Source organism: Colius striatus, chromosome 17, assembly GCF_028858725.1.
Source record: "Colius striatus isolate bColStr4 chromosome 17, bColStr4.1.hap1, whole genome shotgun sequence".
In the NCBI taxonomy this organism is placed as follows: domain Eukaryota; kingdom Metazoa; phylum Chordata; class Aves; order Coliiformes; family Coliidae; genus Colius; species Colius striatus.
The window spans coordinates 7,041,891-7,055,738 of record NC_084775.1 but is presented as its reverse complement, the minus strand read 5'-3'; the positions used below and the strand labels follow the sequence as shown (position 1 = coordinate 7,055,738).

At 42.9% G+C, this 13,848-nt stretch overlaps 1 protein-coding gene across 3 annotated transcripts in view; it reads left to right on the top strand.

The window, feature by feature from the left end:
* CABIN1 (calcineurin binding protein 1) overlaps positions 1-13,848 on the top strand; it is a 90,460-nt gene that overhangs the window by 51,812 nt on the left and 24,800 nt on the right. For all 3 annotated transcript variants that reach the window (XM_062009992.1, XM_062009991.1, XM_062009990.1), the window contains 2 exons: positions 11,222-11,385; positions 13,569-13,665. In XM_062009992.1, coding sequence (XP_061865976.1) covers positions 11,222-11,385; positions 13,569-13,665 — 261 coding nt within the window. The remainder of the gene's footprint in view (positions 1-11,221; positions 11,386-13,568; positions 13,666-13,848) is intronic.

Genomic DNA, 13,848 nt, shown 5'->3' with positions numbered 1-13,848 from the left:
TCTTTTGCTCAGTAGCGTAAGTTGCAAACACCTGCATGTGCAAGCAGTGCAAAATTCATTCTGAATCATGTGTGCTGTAGGAGTCTGCAGTGCAAACCTGGGAAATTTCATGGTGATTAATAAAATGTTGATCGAGGGAGATAAGAAACGAGAAAAAACCTTTGGAATGGGACAGAAGCCAAGATAGTCTGTGGTGGAAAACACATCCTTTTAAACTCTACGGAGATAAATTTCTTTCCTTAATTTAAAGTGGTAAAATCAGTTGCCCTGCTTTGCAAAGGTGAGAGAAAGGAACAAGTAAAGCTAAAATGTTAAAACTTTTGTGATGAAGCTAATCAGAAGCAGAGCCTGGATGAGCGGCTGGAAAAAGATCATGTTTTGCTGTGCTAAGCTCAGCTTGAAAAAGTTTGTGAGGCAGGCTTAAATGGACTGAGGTTGGCAGTGGACTGGGGCATGTTTTAAGTCTCTTAATATGGGATTGGCTAAAATGATTGAAAGTAGGGAGAGGGAAGTATGGGGGGAAGGGACATGGGTAGATCTTTGTTTTCCCTGTCAAATAGTTCAAGGAAGGAAGACGGAGGTAGTGGAAGAGGTGGCAACGGACTGGCGAAAGAAAAGTGCCACCTGCACTTTCTGCTATTGCAGGAGCTGGAGATTAGTTAAAAAAACCCTCTATGCTTGGGGAAGGGGACGCTAAGACGGTAAAAATACAAGCAAGGGGGGTGTAGCAGGATCGTGCTGCTCTTCGGTGAGAGGTGTTTCAGTGGCACGAATGGGAGCTACAGTGTAGCACGATGCGGGGGCGAATACCCGGCTGTAGGCGCAGCGGAGGCCCCCGCACCCCCCGCGCAGCCCTTGGCTGCAGCCGCCGGGCGGCGGCCAGGGCAGGAGGCCGGTGCCTCCCCCGCTCCAGCGCTGCGGGCACAGGAGGCAGCGGGCCTCGCGCGAGAAAAATAGGTCACGAGTGGGCCTGCGGTGACGGCGAGGTGAAGGGTGCCGAAGCGGCACCAGCAGGGTTAAACTGGGTCAGGGAGTATTTTGGGAAGGTTTGGCGGACAGGTGGGAGCAGATAACGGTTTTTTATTAATGCCTGCAAACCGACAGGAGCAGCTGTTTACTCACTTGCCCTAAGTGGGGTGGCTCCGAGCCAGGCTCGGCGATAATTGGGACCAACATCCTCTGTCAAACACGAGCGTCCTCCGGCAGGAGAGCGAGCAAACAGCTCCAGCGCTGCCGGCCGCCCGCTCGCACAGAAAAGCGGGGAGAGGAGGAGGGGGGAATAAAACAAACAAATCGCCGCGGCGGCAGGAAATCTAAGGTATGCGCTTTCCAGCGGCCGGGCGAACTCCGGTGCGAGAGGAAGCGTGAGGCGGGGCTCGGCCCGCGCGGTCAGGTGGGGGCGCGGGGGCGGCGCGGGGGCGCGGGCGCGCGCCGGCTCCGCGGGCCAGCTCCGGCGCGGCGCTCCCGCCGCCTCGGTGATGGTGAGTGCGGGGGGGGCGGCCCCGCGGCCGTGGGAAGCGGCCGCCCCGCGCGGGGCGGGCGCGGGAGGCCCAAGGGAAACTTCCTCTCCCCCCCCCCCTCCCGCCCACTCCGCGGGGAGGCCGCGTTTGGCTGGCAGGAGGAAAACGAGCGTCTTGCTCGCGGGGAGCACGCACCGCCGCCGCTGCTGCGGCCGGGGCTTGGGGCTGCGGGGTGATGCCTCACGGGGAGGCCGGGGCTGCCGGGCTCTGTGGCGGGGGGCGCGGCGCGCGGCCGACCCCGGCGCTCCGATGGGGCCAGATGCGGGGTTGTAGTAAGTTTGCTTTCTCTGCCACAAGAAGCACTAATTGCTGCCGGCGTCCCTAAGTGGTAGGACGTTTCTCGGCGTGGCGTGCTTTTCCCCCTTCCTGTCTTGTTGCGGGTGTTAAAACCCTGTTCCGAGCAGCCGGTCGTTGCCCGAGGCTGCTGCAGGGAATCCCTTCCGCGGGCTGGGCTGCCGCGGGGCCGGGCTGGCTCAGGCTGCTCGCAGGGCTCCCACCCGGCGCCGAGCAGGCAGCCGGCAGCGCAGGCAGGCAGGAGATGTGCTCTGATGACATTTGCTGTCGTGGTTGGGAAATCCTTATTTCATTAGTGCGGTTTGCCTTCGGTTAGAGGCAGTAACAGATCTGCTTTGCTGCACGGAGGAAATTCCTGAGAGCAATGGGAAACGGAGGAGTCGAGAGAAGTTTGGAAGGAGGGACAAAAGGGTGAGGGATTTTTGTTTTCTTCTATGTGCATTGTTTGGGATTCCTCAGTCTGCTTCTTTCACCTCCTTAGTGGGATGAATTATTTAGCACCCTCGTTTTCAGTTCAGCCCTAAAGCTTGCAAGGGGAGGCTTTCATGTCTGGAAGAGACAGTAGGTCTGTAAAAATCATGTCTGGCACAGAGCAACCCAGCTGTGATCTCTGGTGTGCACTGTGCTGTTCTGCCTACGACAGCTAGGCTCACGCTGGAGATTCCCCTTCTTGATGGTGACCTAACAGAAAAGCCTGTTGTTCAGTGTCTATTTTGCATGAGCTACCATGCAGTAGCAGTCACTGTTTCATTCAGCTAAAGAGAGGATAAGAGGATTGCAATTTAATTAGCAGTTTGTTAAAACTAGTCAGCTTTGTCTGATCACGTGTTTATAATTTTAGAACGTATGTCTTAATTGCAGTAAAGGCTGGTGTTGTGCATAAGGCAAGTGCCACATGCTGTTTGCGGTGCTGGCTGAGGCAGCTTTCTGCTTCTGTTTTTTTAATTTACTGCAGCATGTGTTTATTTGGGCAATAGCAGATTTTCGTGTGTGTTTGTGAGTACTTTGCATGAAGCAGATCTAAGAGATCTAGGAATCAGAGCATATGCTGTGGAGGTTTTTTATTACCCAGGGAGCTACAGGATGTGTCTTTTTTATTGGAACATATTCAGCTTGACACCTTCAATACCCAGATACTGTTCTGGTTGTTTTCAATAGTAGGACTTTTGTGTGGTTTTAACATTTTTATCAGAGTCTGGAGTATTCCATGTTGAGGCCTTCCTCGCTCCTTCCCCCTCAGTAATTACTGTGGTTGTTCTCAAACAAATAATTCCTATCTTGTAATATCCCTGAAATCAAACACCAGCAGACTGTACCCTATCTTCTGCCTAGCTGAGTCACCACCATGCCTTGTGCTAGATTAAGCTGTTGTAGTACTGCTGCTGGTTGAATATTGAAGATCCCCTGTGTTTACTGTGATTTACATTAATAGCTTCTCTGCAATGTCTTGTTCCTCTGGTGTTATCAAAGATCAGCCAACTTTAGTTGGGATGCTAGGCAGACTGCTGCCTAAATGTTTACTTGAATTAGATTTTTCCACTAATTCTTATAATTGGATAAAGAGCTTCTTTTGTTGCTTCCTTGTTTTTAAACCTGTATTGCTGAGAAAGCCTTGGGAATCCCTGAAAGCAAGACGCCTTTAGGTGTTAACACACGTTCTGCCTCCCCCCAAAGGTAAAGTACTTGCATAACAGAGTTAATGAAATTATTTTTTACTGCAGGAATTCCTGTATCAGAGGCTAAAAGATATTCTGAGGTTAGCTATGGGGTGCATAACAGTAAGATTTTTTTGCCTTTTATAGCAGTCAGGACTTATTCAGGGCCTCCACTTGCTGGGCAGAGAAATAAAGTGTTCTATGGACACAGCTGTAGTGGAGGGAGAAGAGATAAGGAAATGATTTATCTCTTAGCTCTTAAGAACTTAATTTGAAGATCTTCAGTGCTGACATCGAAGTGTTCAAGCTCATATAGACCTTTAGTTTTTTGAGAAGAGTATGTATTCTCGAAGGCTCGACTGTTCTACCATTGCATATATCTTTTTCTGGTTCATAACCACTAATATGAGATATTTATTTCTTATTAGCTGATTTGAATAAGCTTTTCCCTGCCCTTAGCTTCAGGTGAAAATCAGCTGAAGTCCAGGATGTGTACTTCTGTCATTCCTAAGCCATTATGCAACCTCAGAATCATGACCTTCAAGTATGAACTAGGTCATGTATTTGCAAACACATATTTTTATAAAACTGGCTATATATAAAGGAGTAGAGAACCCATCAGATCTTACAGCATTCTGTTTTGAGATGGAAAGGTTTTTCCACAAGCTGCTGCTGTCATCTTATTTCTGTCAGAACACTAGAGGAGTTTTAAGTTTTTGTCAACTCTTGTTCTTCTCAATGTTGACAAAAGATGCAAGTATTTCTCCATGCTTCTAGATTGTGTGCACATCCCAAAATACCAGCTGGTGGTGAAACATGCCATTCTTGTTGCTTTCCAAAAGGCTTTTGGAATTTGATGGTGAATAGTTAACAGCTGAGTATAATTTTTTTAGTACCATTCCTGGTATGTATGGTGTTTTCTATATTCTCCTGGGTGGTGGCACTTGTTTATGTTCATACTATTTAAATTGTCAGCTCTTCATTACATTGGGATATGCAACTTAACAGTCTGTTCAGTGACATTTACTATGGAGCTACAAAGCCCCCTGCCTATGTATATTTTGAAGACTATGTCTCACAGTTGGGTCTGGGGTCAAAACACCTCTGGTGAAACGTTGCTGATACCCAACCAGAGGCAGTTATAACTACGTATTGATATGTCATCTCCCAACAAGACATGTCTCTCTTCTGACTAAGTTCCAGTATGTATAATACACAAATCTGTTTGGGTTTGCATTGTTTTGGGTTTGCATCACCTTGAACCTACCTGCTTTTTCGTATTTTGGAGGTCAATCAAGCGAAGCTACACCTGGTACCTGAGGTAGAAGTACTCTCTTGAGAAGTCCGTATTGGGGCTCCAAAGTTAGATGATGTGGCTGCATGATCATTGACAATGCTTTGAGATACGAGAAACTCATGTCTGAAAGATGCATGTTAGCCCAAAGGTATTGGAAGGTTTCAAACCTTTTGAGCATACAGAAGTGCCTGACAATCTCTGGATGACTTCTGCTCTTCTCCATGTCATTGGCAAGCCTCTTTGTCTCCTCAGCTACAAGACACAGTGAATTAAACTTACTGCTCATAATATAATTCCTTTCCTAACCAATCCCTTTTTCTGTTTCCTAAAATACGGTTGGTAAAAGGGAGCAACCTCTGGAGGAAAGACAACAAGTGTACTTAAGTAATTTGTCCAAAAGTCTTTCCATCAATAACTGACCTTACAAATTGAGCAGTTGTCCATCTGTCCAAAATGGAACCTTTTTATGATGTTGGCAACCAGAAAAAAAAATCGGTATTCCACAGGTGTATCTTCAAATCCACCTTGGCTTTAGCACCTCAGATTTACAGAGTAATGAGGGGCTAGACAAGAGCAAATCCAAGGATTGCTTCTTACTCCATCACTGCTGTTTACGTTAACCTGGAAGTAATAGTGCAGGGAGCATTCTTCATCCAGGGATTGCTGCGTTGCACACACACCTCCCATGTTTTCCTGATTTTTCAAATGGGTGATGTCTGCCTGAGGCACACCATTGCAGAGCTCCAGAGGGAAGGCAGCTGTGTTATTGCTTGAAGAGGATTACACCTTCAAAACAGATTGTCAGAGAATGGCCTGGTACTGCTGCTTGCTTTTTTCCCTGTCCATGTAGCCATGGAGTAGAATGGATTCTTTATTTCCTTTGTTAATATTCTAGTTAGCCATTTCCCTTTAAAAAGAAGTGATGTGACTTTCTGTTGATACTGCTGTGGAATCACATGGTACATGGGAACCATCTGAGTAAAAAAAAACTCAAGCCAAGTGAACAAAAACCCCTAGATTCTCGTGGCAAAGAGCCAAACCCAATGTTTTGCAAAGGCTTTCTATAGACCTCAGTTTCTGTTTCGCTAATTCACCCTGAACTTGTAACTCATCATCTTAACAAGGCATTTCTGGTTCTATGTAATTGCTTATACAGCAAGGAAATGACTGCCTTTCCCTGCCTCGTGTGTGTGTAACTCCCTGACTCATGCTCACACATAATAGTCTCTTCAAGTTGATATTCTTTTCATAAGGTTAAAACCAATTTAATGTCAAGTCAACTGTGGAATGATTGTTCTAGAAACTGAAAAATATGAAATGTAAAACTGAAAATAGCTGTAATTTGACAAGATAAATAAGAGGTGAAAATTGTCTGTTATGTTTCTTTATCAGAATATGGTAATTGGAGCACATAGTGAACTTTCATTTGTCAATATTTCTCGTACTCATGTCTTACTAAGATAATGCTGCAGAATTCCACAGTTCTTCCAGAAAGCATACCTGCTATTTACTCACTTCTGAGTGTGTGTGTGTTTAATAAAGAAGTGAAAATGAAATAGACAAGATTTACTTTGTAGACCAGGAATTGTAATCCCGCTTCTGACTTTTTGGAAGGAAGTTGATGCAGTTTTGCCTTGTTTCTGTTTCCTGTTCCAGGATGATAAAATGTGTGATCATACTATTTTTTTATATTCTCTTGCTGTACTATGCAAACAAGACTAACAGAAGATGAATGCTGCTTAAATACTTCCAAAGACTTTGTAAGATTTTTCTGGAATTGGCTAAACTAGTCACAGAAAGCAGGAGCCACTTTTTTTTTTTCCTTTGTCACTAGTCCCTGCAGCTACCAGTTTTAATATTCTTAATATAGCTGCTTTCATTTCTTAATATTTTGTACCCACTTGCATTTCTGTCCACAGAGGTGGAATTGTTCCACTAGATACTGAATAGCAGTGTGGATGACATGAGAAATTGTGGAAGAAAAGTAACGCAGTTGTCTGTAGAAAAGAAGAAAAGGCAAGATCAAGTGAGGGAGTAAAATAGTAAGAGGCATGGTAGCATGTTAAGATGGGATGTGAAAAAGTGGTTTAGTAATTTACTAAATGGGGGAAGGGCAGTGGTTTTCATGGTTACACAGAGAACTAGCAGGAAGTCGTCAGTCAAGCAAGCACAGCTCAGGGACTTGAACACTAGATAGAGCATGCTTGCAGAGAGGAGGAGGGATATTCGAGGGTTGTGCTGTGCTCTCTTAGCTGGAAGAATGAGGTTCTAAATCCTATGTGTTGAAGCTGTACAGTTGGAACCATGTTCCTTTTCAGATGCCAAGTGCAAGATGTTCTGTTGACCTAAGTAACTGAGAAGAGAGGACACTGGTAAAGCTCAGAGTGCTTTAGTATGTTGTGCTTAACCCTGTATTGAAACAGGGACTTAAAAAGAAAAGTTAAGTGTGAGCTCTCCAAGGATTGTGCAGTTGTGCTTAGTTAAACTTCTGATTTTAAAATGCTGTGTAGCTTGTTGCATTATTAATTGGTGGCTTCCTTGTACCACGTTAGTTTGCTAGTTTGATCATATTTTTAAAAAATCTTAATATTTAAATTTGATTTGTTTTTACTAAAGGCTTTTCTTAGTAGGATGTTACTGAGACTGACAAATTGCTTGGTCACCTGAAGGCAGCAGTGGAATTGAGTTTGTAATCTGTGGTGCAACTTGCACTTCAGGACTCCGTGGTGGGGGGGGGAAGAAGTAACAGTCATAAGTAACTGGAGGTGTTTATTTGTAGCAGTAGGGTTTTTATGTGTTTGCTTGTTACACGTGAATCTGATCATCTGAAAATAACTAGCATTTCTCCATTTTGTTGAGAAACCTTGGAGCATTGAGAGAGTAAAGTTTGATCTCTGCTTAGAAAATGGCTTACTCTGAAGCTCTGCAGTGTCAGCAGCAGCCGTCCCCAGAGAAGGCTGGGTTTTGTTGAGAACTGTGAGCCTTTCCTCCTCAGAGAGGCATTCCTAAACCCCAGGGAATCCCCTCCCGTAAAATTCTGAAGTAAGCAGCATGGAGGAATAATAAGCACTTCCTTCCTTTCTATTTTCAGTGACCAAGCTAGAAAGTATCCACAATTACTGTAGCGTGCGCTCACAAAACCCTGTGCAGCATGGCCCCCTGAATCTTCAGTTCTTCTGCAAGAGGAGGCTGTGCAGCAAGTTCCGAGCTGGAAAAAAAATTTGAAAGTGTCACCAGGAATATGGTGTACTGCCTTCATGATTCAGTCTCATATTTAATGTAGGAGCTGTATGGAGCTATCCACAGAATCTCCATGTACTCCCGGATTTGGTTTTTTCTAGCAGTGCGGATCAGGCTCGCTTCCCCCGCCCCCTGTTCTTACAGAGTGTTTGTTTAGCCAGGAAGGCATGGAGAGCAGCTTCATGTTTTGGATCTTGAGAGGCATTTTGGAGTTGTTGGAGGTGTCTCACTCCTTCCTCTAGCTTTGTGTAAACAGCTTTGCTGGCTGTTGCAGAAAGGAGGAGAATGTTCAGCTGTGGGAATAGTGGCCAGCTAACAGAAGCAGTGCCTTGGACTTAAAATCCTTTTGATGGCCGAGCTGGAGACATTTTGTCAAGTGGCCTGAGTGGTGATCATCAGTAACAAAGCTGTTAAAAGAACTGCAAACCTTCTTCCTGAGGACCTGCACTCCTCTATGTGTTTACTTTCAAGAGAGGTACTTTTTAAACCAATCTGAATGGATTTGAAATAATTTTGATCAAACTGAGTAACTTTTTCCAGTCTCCTTTCTAGTTGTTTCATGATAAGCTTTGCATTTGTATCTTTCTTAAGTTTTGTTTAAAAATGCCTACATTTAGCTTTTTAAAAGAAGTTGCAGTATATGATGTGAATTCAAAAATATTCATATTTAGGAAGGAAAAGTACATGCTGATGGAATTAGTTAATCCTCTCTTTAGGAAAGGTTTTGAATGAGACTGTTTCTTTAGTCTCTGACTGAAGGTGCAGTCTTAAAAAGAAGTCAACATTGCTCATAAATTCTGATAAATTCCCTTCAACATCAGTGTTTTGCATATTGCTTAATAAAATCCCAGTGGGTGGAATACAGATCGTTCTGACACCTGATGACAAGTTTCTTTCTGCTTTTGGCTTGAGGCTGCACATGAAACAGGCAGGTATGTAACATAGGACAGTAATTTATTGCTGTTTTGCATTTGTAAAAGTGCAAGTCAACACATGAAAAGTTAGTGACTCTCCTGTTAAAATCAGGCCTTTTGTAATCAAAAAGGTAAAGTAAACACCTCTAGTGTGAGTTTTAAGCTCTTCCAATGTGCCCTGTTGTGGAAAGACAGAAAAGCAGCATTCCCCCAAATATGCACCTTTGTTTCTATCAGATGACAATCTAGCTGCAGTCAGCATATTCTGTCTTTGCAAATTGTTTTCCTGCATTGTTGTCATTTCCAGGGTGTCAGTAAGATGTATACACAAGACATGTGAGAAGGAGCTGCAAATTATTTTCAACTCCTTCCAGATATGGTGTCTGAAAGCTCCCTCCAAACAATCTACTAATTCGAATGAGGGATGAGATAATGCTGAGAAAGGCCAGGAACCCACACATTGGCTGTCTTCCATTCCTACAATATGCCTCAAAGTTGACCATAAATTCTTTTGTATAGTTAAATTGGCCAAATAGGTTGTTGCAAGGGGGTGCCATAATTCAGTTGTTTCAGGATTTGGCAGAAACCCTGTTGTACATAAGTGTGAAGAAGTGAAAAATACCAGCTCCAGAATGTGTGTTTAAAGGAAAGTAATTCTGTAGTTTAGGGGGGGAGGGGAGAAGCCTCTCTGTTTAAATAAAATCTGTGTCTTTCTGAGGAGCTGTTACCTGTAACATCTGTTTGTGCTTGAGAGCTACTGAGCTGCATGAGCAGATAAGGTCTCTGCCACCCAGCTGCACGTGTGGATATTCGTAGTTGGGGATAGGAGGAAGCAATGGTTGTGCCTTGACTGTCAGTCATGGTGTGGTTTGGGAAAGCTACAACCTAAAAAAGATTGAAAGAAAGATTAAGGGAGCAAAGAGGGAGAATGTCTTCTCTCTGATCACTAAGGAGTTAGAACACAGTGTGAGGAAAAGCAAGAGTAAGAGAATTTGGCAGACCTGTCTGGGTATTATATCTAGTTGAAGTAATTGTTTCCAATGTAAAAGTGCTGATATTGGTGTTGTGTTTTTTCCTAAGTTCCTGTATGTCCTATCCTGCAGATTCTCTGAAGACATGCAGGGAGAGGGTCAGTTGTAGACAGGCTGGTTACCTGTCTGCTTCTTTTGTGGTCAAATGTTGTTTATGATTGCAGTGATAATTTTCTTTGCTTGCACCTTGCATTAAGTTCTCAGCAGCTTTGCTCACACTGAAAGTAACACTAAAAATATCAAAGCAAGACCTTTAAAGGGTGCTAAAAAAGTAAATATTTGTATATCCTGCTCTCTGAGCAGATTTGGAAAGCAAAGTTTGTTTTTACTCAGGTACTCCCATCAATGAGGCTATTCTTTCCTGCATTGTCACAAAATCATATACATGAACAGAGGATTCTCAGCTTAAAGAGCTGCAGGAACAAATTCTGAACCAAATAAAGCAGAGGAAAGGGTTTGCAGTGACGTAACACCAGTTTTTGTGAATGGTCATGTGTTATTAATGTGCAAGCTTAGTAGTATTTGTATTGTATTTTTTCAGATATCATTGACTAGTGTGGTGGCAGCATCCATGTTAAATACCTGAAAAAAATCTCCTTAGACATTGCAAAATCTGAGCTGACTAACCTTAATTAAATTGCATTTTCTATCCATCTCCAGCCTTGCTCCCCAAAGATTCACCTGTCCTAGAAATTTAATTAAGAAGGTGTGGGATATATGCACAAGTATTTGAATCTGCCACTGGAACATGGATACTGCTGAGGAGTCTGATTTCTTTCTATCAGACTGGGCAGTGCCATGGTGAACACTGATGATATCAAGGCAGTAACCAAGTTCCTAAGACATTTAGTTACAGACTGAAGATAGAAACTTGCTATGGCTGTACAAGAGTAGCAGCTTTCAGGGCAGCAACACTTAAAAGTTATTCCTTGTTTTTTGATGGTAGTTGTGCTTTGGCTTAGGAAGTCCTGTTCACAGATAATTAAGAAAAATGCACAACATAATTTAGGCTTTGCTTGCTCTTTTCTGGACATGATTCAGAAGCATATTTTGAAGTTGTGCTGTGACTTCTACAAGACATTCTCTTTTGCTCCTGGCAGGAATCACTTGACTTCAGATCTCACTGAAGGACCACAGCATTTGTCTGCCCACTTTACCCCTGACCCTCCAAGAAACTCAGTATGCTGCAGAATCTGACCCATGCTTTAAGATGTCTGTCCTTTGCAGTTGGATACCCCTTTAGAAGTTTCCTCTTTGCCTTCCCCTGCAGGGAATCTGGCGCATCCCCGTGGATGAGATTGACCGCCCAGGCAGTTTTGCCTCTCATATGAACCGCTCTATTGTCTTACTGCTAAATGTGCTGTCCCAGCTAAAGGATTACAACACCTTGCTGAAAGTCTCATCTATGCTACAGAGGACCCCTGATCAGGGAAAGTATGACATGTTTATTTTAATCCATTACTTTGTAAACCTTTGAATATATTTTGTTCATGGTGTAACGCTTACATGTAAAGATGGTCTTCGTTTAGGAAAAAAGTATTTAGACAGATGTCATGGAATCCCTGAATGGTGGGGGCTGGAAGGGCCCTGCAGAGCTCATCCAGCCCAACCCCCTGCTAAAGCAGATTTCCCTCGATCAGGGGGCACAGGAACGTGTCCAGGTGGGTTTGGAAACCTCCCAAGAAGGAGCCTCCACACCCTCCCTGGGCAGCCCCTTAATACAGGCTGATATAATTTGTCCTTGGAAATACAGTGGAATGATGCTTAATCTTTTGCAGGATTACAATTCCACAATAGAGTCTCAGCGTTTCTCTTGAAGCTCAGAGCAGCCATATAGCTGCCTTAACAGGCTTACAGAGCTTTTGTGTCTTGTGGTAAGATTCACTGGTGGAGCAGAGCATCGTGACCTCTGCACCTCTCTGCTGGCCTCTTGCATAAGAGCTGTGCCCAGCGAGGAGGTCACTGCCCAGGCATCCTGCCTTCCTGTAATCCCTGACAGACAGAACAATGGTTATATGCCTGTTGGCAGCTGATGCTATTTTAAAAGCTTATCCTATTCAGGAGTGATCTAAATTTAATTGCATTAACCTTATTTAAGAAAAAAGAAGCTATTTAATGTGAGCTATATGCAGATTCATATCCATGGGAAGACCAAAATAAACATCTAAGGAAAACATTGAAGCAATTAAGGTAAAATTCTACTAGTTTGCTGAATGGGAAATGCTGAAGTTAGTCTCTGGCAATTGCTTAAGAAATTCTACCGAATGATTGATGGCTGTAAGTTGGAGGCATTGGAGGTTTCTTCATGTGTTTTTGAGTGTGAGTGCATGGGAATTTGCATAGATTGTAGTGTGTCTGGGAATATGTCACCACATGTTCAGCAAACTTGAAGCCAAAAATAATTTGACTTTTAGGATATCAGAAGTACTGGACCATAGAAGGTTTAAATTCTGTCTGAAGCCCACAGTTGTACTAAAAATATTAGGTTATTTATGAGTCTAGACTGAATGTAACAAACAAATAATTTGACATGTTGGATCTGCCAGTGCCAGCCACGAGGAACTGCAGTCATGCCAGGAACCTGCAAATGCAAATACTCTGGGTGTGACTGGTATATGCCTGTAACAATCTTGTTTTTTAAAAATAGGGCAGTTTTATCTGAACTTGGTTTTTGAAGCTTTTGTGTGAAAAGCAAATAATAAAATTACCAATTTGATGAAATACTGTAGAGAGAAAACATGTATTATGAAAGTGTTGGCTTTTTGACTGAAATAATACCCTTCACAACTATTTACTTGATGTTTAACCCTCTCAGTAAAACCAGTCAGTTCTGAAACAGAAGTTTGGTTTACATGAAGCCCCATTAGGTGGGACTGACGACTGGGAGCACTTTCCTTGAAAGTGATCTAAAGAATTGTGTCAGAATACACTGAAGTTACAATATTGTAGTAAATTAAATGAAATTATAGAGTAGTTAAGTGTTACACATACAGTATTTTTTAATAATACTAAATAGGCAAAACAGTATTGGCACATGAGTGGTTTAGCTCTAAGAAAGTCTGGATTCAAAGGCAACTGATATGATCAATGAGACAGGATTTGCTGATGTCCTTAATCTCACATATGGTTTATCTAGAACACAAAAATCACCTGACAGTTCACGATCACTTTGTGTGCCTAATACTCTTTTTCAAGAAAAGATTTGACTAAAAAGCTGGTATTTGAGTGGCACAGAAGGCTTGATATAAGAACACTCTAATTCTGGTTGTCTGTTTTGCTCTGGGTTTTGTTTGTTGAGGATGTTTCGTTTCTCCCCTCTGTTTGCAGATACTGCTATCTTTTGCTTCACGTGTGTCATCTTTGATGATTGTGGGGAGAAGTGAAGGGAAACATAGCTCAAGTGTTGTATTTCAATATGCAACTGTGTATCTTTTGTTTGCTTTCTTCTAATTTGTTTTAAAATTGTTGTGCTGAAAATTTTTGTGTTTGCCTTTTTTTTCTTAGTTTGGGATTTTTTGTTTGTGTGGGTTTTTTTTTTTAATGCCCTGGTTCTTGCTTTTCAAGTCCTATATGCTTTTGGCAGGTAGCTTAATTTCTCTTGTCTTACTGTGGCACAGGAAGTACTTGCGTGATGCAGATCGCCAAGTTCTGGCCCAACAAGCCTTTGTGCTTACAGTGAAAGTGTTGGAGGACACTCTCAGTGATCTGACACAGGTGAGGCATCAATGCTTTTAGTGGTAATTGATTTAGCTATTTTTCTGTAGCAGAATTCAGCATACTTCTTGATCTACTAATAAGATATAAGTTATGTAGGAGCAACCAAAAGGAAGATTCTTAAATTTGGGGTTGATCTGAAGCTGCCAAAAGAAACACATTCAGTTTTGTTTTGATAAATTG